This window comes from Fukomys damarensis, unplaced genomic scaffold (genome assembly GCF_012274545.1).
Source record: "Fukomys damarensis isolate Sample0158 unplaced genomic scaffold, DMR_v1.0_HiC HiC_scaffold_12, whole genome shotgun sequence".
NCBI classification, from domain to species: Eukaryota; Metazoa; Chordata; class Mammalia; order Rodentia; family Bathyergidae; genus Fukomys; species Fukomys damarensis.
This window is the reverse complement of record NW_022900924.1, coordinates 6,934,852-6,942,624: the sequence shown is the minus strand read 5'-3', so window position 1 is coordinate 6,942,624 and position 7,773 is coordinate 6,934,852. Positions and strand designations below refer to the sequence as shown.

The 7,773-nt window shown below is 52.0% G+C and overlaps 1 protein-coding gene across 4 annotated transcripts in view; it reads left to right on the top strand.

The window, feature by feature from the left end:
* The window catches only part of Cabin1 (calcineurin binding protein 1), a 147,928-nt gene that overhangs the window by 96,164 nt on the left and 43,991 nt on the right, over nucleotides 1–7,773 (top strand). For all 4 annotated transcript variants that reach the window (XM_010603921.3, XM_010603917.3, XM_010603919.3 and 1 more), the window contains exon 29: nucleotides 6,089–6,202. In XM_010603921.3, coding sequence (XP_010602223.1) covers nucleotides 6,089–6,202 — 114 coding nt within the window. The remainder of the gene's footprint in view (nucleotides 1–6,088; nucleotides 6,203–7,773) is intronic.

The window sequence follows — 7,773 nt, the reverse complement described above, 5'->3', positions numbered from 1 at the left end:
AAAAAAAAAAAAAAAAAAAAAAAAAAGATATCAGAAGTAAGTCTAGTAGGTACAGGACTGGGGACATTCTTGTCCTTCTGCCTTCACCCTCATCCTGTTGCTGGAGGTGTCCTGTGTTGTGGGGTGAATCTACAGTGGATGTGGACATTCTTAGCAGCTCACCAGCATCCCCATCATCTGGGGGCCACACACTCCTCTTGCCCTCGTCTGTGGAGTTCTGCACTTCAAGGGCCCCAGCCAGGGCCCCCTCAGCATGAGAGGTGGAGTCAAGGGTGGCTCTACAGGCTGCACAGGCCCTAGCCAAGACCTCCACTCATTCCTGATTTCTTGTTTTCTAGAAACCATGAGCAATACTGCTACCTCCTGAGGTACGGCCAGGTGAAAGGCTGAGCCTAGCTGAGGTACACAACCATCCTCCTAGTAGTTGCCACACTTGCTGGGCAGCAGGCCACTCTGCAGACCAGAATATCGTCTGCAGAGACCAGAAGGTCTCTTAGAATATGTTTCTACTCCTGGATCCTTGCGAGGCAGTTTTATACTTGGTGTCACCATGTAGGCATAGTGGAGCCTGGACTCTGAGCGAGTCAGTCAGTCTGTCTGTCTCTCCCTCTCCCTCTCTCTCTCTCCCTCTTTGCCTCCGCCTTTGCCTTGAAGATATGAGGCAAGAGTGGACCATTGTTAATGGTTGTGGCAGGAAGAGAACCTCTGAGGGCAGAGGCACAGGGCAGAGTGTATCATCCAGGCCACCTGTACAGTAGTGGCAGATGGTGCCTAGGATTAGGTCTGCCTTCCAGCCTTGGAACTGCAGGTGACTGCAAGGATAGAAACCCTGTTTTCCCATCTCCAGCCATCAGCAGGCATTGCCACTCCCTACTACTACACGTTGAGCCCTTGGAACAGTTGGGGATGTAGGCTGCTCTGTCCCAAGCCTTGGCTTTTTGTGCAAAGGGGAAGGCTCGGGCTCCCAGGGGCTTTGGGCATCAGCCCCTGTGTATTGTATTGAGCTGATCAGTGTGTATTTGGGTTAGTGGGCAGACACTGGGGTCAAGATAAGCCCTGAGAAGCTTGATGCTGGGTACCCTGGCCTTGAGTGCAGCCCAAGAAGCCCCTCACATCTTTTGCCTCTTTTGCCCCCATTCATAAGACTCCTCTTGCTTTCGGATTCTTTGTCCCCGGGAAGCCCCAGCCTCTTTCTTCTGAACACTTAAGGTGTGGTCTCCCCTCCCTTATCCACTGCCAGCTCCTTGCTTTGTGCCTCAGACTGTTCCCTCAGCCTAGTGTCTTTGTCTTTCCCTTTTTCTGAAAGCGCAAACCCTGCCTGTCTTCCTTTCATTCTTGCCACAAATGTCTCTTCTGTGGGCTCCAAACTGGACTCACCCTCTGAGCAGCTCTGAGTGAACAGCTCAGCCCATGTCCCTGCCCTCTTAGGACTGACAGAGAAGAGAGTGCAGGTGGCCAACCTTTTGGTGAGCCAGAAGAGGCTGTTTAAGGTGACCATTGGGCTGGAGGGACAGTATGATAGGAGGCCAAATAGGGGTCAGGTAGATGGCACCAGTTGAATGACGTGGAGGGCCCAAGGTGGAAAGAGAGAGGCAGTTAGGGTTGGAGGGCCACCCGTCAGAGGAGTAAGGAAGAGATCAACTGCTGTGTGGGCAGGAGATTGAGGCATAGCGATTTCCCTCTCTCTCAGAGGGAGGTGCAACCAGAAGGTTTGCAGATGGGGTAGTCTAAAGTTCCTCTGCCTTCTACCCCGGAAAGTGAGTTCCAATGACTGATAGAGGAGGGCATCGTAGCAGCCATATGCTTTGGGATTCTTCTCGCTGCCTCTCGTCATCATCCTTCAGCCTTCTGTCAGAGCAGAGCTTGTGCACAGGCCGCAGAGGCCTCGGAGTACAGAAAGATGTGTGCCATTACCCAGTGATGACTCCCTGGGGTCCTTCCTGTTCCCAGTGGTGTTGGGCCAGAGATGCTGTAACAGATCGCACAAGGCCTGAGGAAGGTCTGCTTGTAGCAGCTGTCATAGCAGCCAGCTCACGACGTGTGCCCAGACAGATGTGCAGCATGGCCTGTCCACGTTGTAGTGGGCAGGGGAAGAGCCAAGGCTTCAGGGTCTCTGGCCTGCACCAGAGTGCAAGATTGGCTCTGCCACTGTCCAGCTCTGAGTTTGGGCAGACTCTTGAAACTCTCCAAGCCTCAGTTTCTCTTTCTTTCTTTTTTTGTTTTGTCTTGTTTTGTTGTTTGGTACTGGGGATAGAACTCAGGCCCTTGTGTTTGTGAGGCAGGCGGTGGAATCACTGAGCCACATCCCTGGCCCTAGCCTCAGTTTCTTTATCAGTAAACATGATTGTATATCATGAGTATTTATGGCTGTGCTCTGCCCAGGCAACATTGTCATCTTGCCTCACCTTGAAACACTGTGAAACGGCAGAGCAGGCTTATGCTATAGGACCCTTGTCCCCTCATCCAGCCCACCAGCCTGGCACCCACCAAATCTCTGGCCAGGTTTCCTGGGCCTTGTCAGCCCATCTTGAGGCCCCATCCAGGGCCTCAGATGTGAATTAGCTGAGAGCCCTCATGAGCTGTCAGGACACTTTGTGCCTTAACCATCGATCAGCTGAGGCCTGGGAGACAGTGGGAGAAATGTGCTCTCCAGCAGTGCTCGGTGGCCAAACTGCAGGAGACTAATTTATAATCCAGGTCAGGTTTGGCAAGTCAGTGCTTTCTGCTCTCTTTACAAGTGCCCCAGTCCTGTCCTGCCGCTCCCCTCCTCCCTCGTCCATCCTGAGGGGAAAGGACAGTCAGTGCAAGTGTCATTGCAGAAGCTATGTGGGTAGTGGAAAGCAGAAGCCAGGCGAGGATGTGTCCCACGGCCACAGAACCTGCATTGAGGTGCCCAGGCAGGAAAGCTGTCTCTGGCTCTTCACTCTGGCTCCAGGACTGCCTTCTCATGTGTCCCAGCTAGGGGGAAGTCTTTGTCAGGGCCCGCTTTTCTTGATTTTCTTAGGAAATTATGACTATTATAGACATGCTTCTTTAAACCATGTTCTTCCATCTCTTCTAGAAGAGAACCAAACTGCTTCTACTTAACTCAGGTCTCCTGGAGACTTCTCACAAGTGCCCAAGGAGCCCCAGAAACAGCTTCAGGGTCACAGCTCTGGGGTAACTTTTCCCTAGCCTCCTGTGAAGCACAAGTTAGACTCACGTCATGGATCTCAGCTGAGGGGAATGGCAGCCTCACAGTGGCCACAGTTGGTCCCTTTTCAGCTGGGCCCTGATGGCCTTGCCTCCCTGAGTTCTTGCTTCGGTCAATCCCCCAGCCCCACAAAAACCTTGTGCAAACCATAGCCCAGGTATTACCTCCTTCTGGAAACCTCTTGGACCTTCCCCACTGCTCCAAACTTCCACATGGTCAGGACTCAGCTGTGGTATTAAAAGTACAGGTGATGGCCTGGCGTGGTGGTGCACGCCTGTAATCCCAGCACTCAGGAGGCTGAGGCAGAAGGATCACTGTGAGTTCGAGACCAGCCTGGGCTACATAGTGAGTTCCAGGTCAGTCTCACTAAATAGTGAGACCCTGTCTCAAAAACAAAAACAAACAAACAAAAATGTACAGGTGATTTCCTATCCCATGTCCTCTTCTGTGAGGGATCACCCATGGCTTCTTCTACTGGGGTGGATACCATGTGGGCTGAGCCTCTCGCTTCTCCCTCAGGAGAGACTTTGAATCTAGTGGCACTGAGGCCAAGGGGTCACAGCTGACTCAGATGTGCAGTGTGAGCTTCTCTCCTGGGCTCCCTGAGCTTCCCAGTGCTGCTAGGTCCTGTTGGCCTGATGCTGAGCCTCGATGAGCCAGCTTACACTAACTTTGTGTTTGTTCCTTTTATTCCTGGGCTTCCCCTGTATCTTCACTGTGCACTCAGTTTCTCTGTGGCTGCCCTCTAACTCACTGCTTCCTGGGCCTGTGGTGGAGCTGGGGATTACAGCTGGGTCAGGCTGAGGCATGGGGGGTAAAGCGTCAGATTGGCCTTGTAACCAACCTCTTGAGGCTCCTGAATGAAGTGTCCTAGGAGATGATTCCTCGGGATCCTGGCTCCTGGGCACTGGAGGGGCAATTGAATTGAATCACAGTTCTTGCTGGAGTGTTGGAGCTCAGAGGTTGAAGGCAGGGAATGAGTGTTTTACTCTTCTTGAGTTCGATCAGACTGGCCAGTGTTCCTCCTCTAGGGGCTTGGCTCAAGGGTCTGAGGATTCTTGTTACCTTGATATCCCCATATGCTACACGCGTCTGGCCTCAGATGGGGCAGGCAGGGAGTCTGCAGCAGGCATTCACTGTGAAGGAAAAGGATGGAAGTGTTGCTCCCCAAGGCCCCGGAAAGGCCTGTGAGTGCTGGAGGGAAAAATGGCTGAGCCGACCTCAGCAGCTGCAGCCTCAGTTAGAGTGGCCCCACATAATCCCCGGTGCACTTTCCTATTAGGCTCCACTCACTCTTTTCAGTTGAAGGTGACTGTGCCTGCTCTCAGCTTATCAGTGTAGTGGGCCCAAAGAAAGCAAGCTTTCCTGCACACAGGCATAGAGGGATCCTGTGGGCGGAGTGCTCTCTGGCTCACCCAGTGGCTTATTACTGATGGCTGCCCACCATCTCTAACCCCCTTCTACATGTCCAGTTAGACCAGACCTGGCTGTAGTCCTCCTTGACCAGCGCAGCCTTGATTTTATTTTATTTTGTTTGTTTGTTTATTTTTGGTACCAGGGATTGAACTTGGGACCTTGCGCTTGCAAGGCAGGTGGTGGAATCAAATCCCCAGCTCTAAGCCTTGATCTTAAATGGTTTTACCCTTCAGCCATTCAGAGCCAGGCCTTGTTGAAGCAATTGGCCTTGGATCAGGTTTCCCCTAGGAGGCGATTTCTCCTTCAGGCTTCCATGAAAGAGCCAGCTTTTTCTGCCATGCACCCAGGAGATGCATACTTGAGACCACCTCTTTCCATTCCAAAGGTACTTTTGTTCTGGTGTACCCCACGGCCAACATAGCTGTTGGGTCCTAGAGTGCTGGGGAGCAGCCTGTGGGACAGGCCATCTATGTAGATAGGAGTAGAGGTTAGAAACCAGCCATCTGGGGACCCAAAACCAGCAAGCCAGGAGCCAGGGTTTGCACCTTTGCCTTCTGAAATGGAGGGAACTATTTGTAAGTTCACCCTGGCCAGCATGGGAAGAATGGGGATGGGTGGGACAGGTTTGCAGGCTGAGAAGTGAGAGGGAGTTTGGAGTAGCTGGGATTTGTGGTGGTAAAGGCCGGGCCCAGGGCTGGGAAAGACAAGTAAGGAGCTTGAGAGGGGAGGAGAACTGGTTGTCTGGGGGGTGGGCACTGTGGAAAGAGGGGACTGGCTCAGCTCTGCCTCTGACTAACCCTTATCCTGTAGGATAACACTTCCCTGAGTGAGGTTCCTGGTCAGGTCTTCATTCGGTCTGCTTGGCCACCTTGGTGAGGACCAGAGAGGGAAGAGTGCTGGCAAGGCAGCTGGTGGGAAAGGACTGTTTTCTGAGCCAGTGAAGACCCCAGAGAAAGCTGCAGAGGCCAGGCCTGTGTCTACCCTCTCCCTCTGCCTCATGGGCCTGGCTTCCACACAGGACTGTTGCCCAGAGAGCTTGGGCCTGAGCACTGTAGCCAGAGGCCAGCCCTCTCAGCCTGGAGCATCTGTACCAGTGCCTGTGATTGCTGGTAAACAAGTCAGGGTTGCCTTTTGGTTTTCCTTTAGGTTTGTGAGTTTTCTCTCAATGGTAGATGGACCACATGACAGCTTTGCTGGATTGGTCATGGCAAGAGGTCCTTTTGTACCCGCTTTGGACAGTCTGAGTCCACAGACTCCTAAGCCAGTTGTACTGGGCCAGAAATTGGTTCCGGAAATAGGTCACATAGCACAATGATAAAAGGCCATGACCAGAGCCGCCCGGAGTGATGGGATCAGTGTCTGCAGAGCTGCTCATCATGGTTTTCCAGTGAAGCCAGGAAGGAGGGGACTGTCTGCCTTCCCTGTGGGCGCCCTGAGCAGCCCACACACTCACTTCCAACCTACTTCTTCTTTCCCCAGAACCTCCAGTGGGCCCGCGATGTGTTGCTAGGCAGCAGTATCCCGTGGCAACAACTGCAGCACATGCCGGCACAGGGGCTCTTCTGCGAGAGGAACAAGACCAATTTCTTCAACGTGAGTACTTTGCCTTGTTGATTTCCGAGGCTGCTTACTGTTATTGCTTTTCATTGAAGGCGTGTGAACCAACCCCCCACGGGTGGGCATTCCCAGGGCCACAGGTTTGGGGGATTCTCCGAGGGCAGGCAGGATGGCACAGGCCAGAGTGTGCCAGACTTTGATATGGAGCTGTGATTGCTGAGTGACTTCTGACAAATCACTGTCCCTTCTAGGCACCAGTTTGTCCTTTGCAGGGAGAGGCATAGGTAAGCTTGGTGTTTTCTCTGGAGCCCCACGTGTTCTGTAGGCAATTGAGAGGGGGCTTTAAGCCTACAGCAAGGCTCCTCTGGAGCAGATTCACCTTCCCCTGCATGATCTTGGGCACTAAAGAGATTCCAACTGAACCTGATGCTACTGCTTAAAAAACAAGTTTGCCCAAATGCTAGGCTTCTTTCAGTACCCTTCCAGCCCACCTGTTCCACTTCACCACCCAGACCTACCTGCTTCCCATCCCCAAAAGCCTGCATCTTCCTTTCTTGACACTGTGCCAGGACTAGCCCACACTTGTTCTGCCCTTCGAAGAACAGTCCTCATTCATGTTTACCTGTAACTCCTTACCCATCGTCCACCACCTCACAGCATGGCCACTCCCAGCTGGGTAGCCTTGGCAAGTCATGGAGCACCTGTCAGTGTTGGTTTCTTCTGTATTTTTGCTGATTTCCTGATATGTACAGAGAAGCAGAAAGGTGGGATCAGCCTGCTCGGGAACTAAGCAGGGCAGGTCTCAGATTGAAGGGATGTCACAGAGGCTGGCTCTCAAGGTGCATAGCAGGCAGTTCTCCACCAAGAGCCAGCCAGGTGGTGGGACTGTCTGACCTTAACTCTTCCCTTCTCCCAGGCCGTGACCTTCTGGAGCCAGTGAGGACTCCCAACCCTAGGAGCCTCACATCTGTCTACTCTCTCTGTATTGGCGTTTTATAGACATGTAGTCATGTCACTGGTAATCAGTCTACATAGTACCGAGGAATTGCCATGAAAGAGAAGCATTCTCTTACCCACATGCTCAGGCCCTAGCCCCTGCTCTACAGCAGCCACTGTTTTTTGTCCACATGTGTCCTTCTAGGAACATCTGCCCTAAAGTTATATAGATACACACAAGGAAAAAATACATGTTTTGCCTTTTTTGGAGAGTATTTTAAAACTTGCTCCTTTTATCAGTTGATTGTGATGCTTGGTATGGAACCCAGGGTCTCACACATTTTGGGCAAGTGTTCTACCACTAGCTGTATCTCCAGCCTGCTCACTCTTTCATAGCTGTACAATACTGTATAAACATATGGATGTCCTAGAATTCATCTACCCATCTCCTGTTTCTGGGTATGTAGATTTTCTCAGTCTTTTGTTACTACAAACAGTGCTGCATGTATACAATATTGTACATTTGTAGGAGTCTATTTATAGGATAAAACTTAGAAATAGAATTTCTGGGTCAGAGGGTTTGTGACATCTTTAAAGTCTTAGTATCCACCCTCCAAAGACCTGGCCCCCTCCCTCCCCCGCCCCTTTTAGGTTTTCTTTCCCCCCCCCCC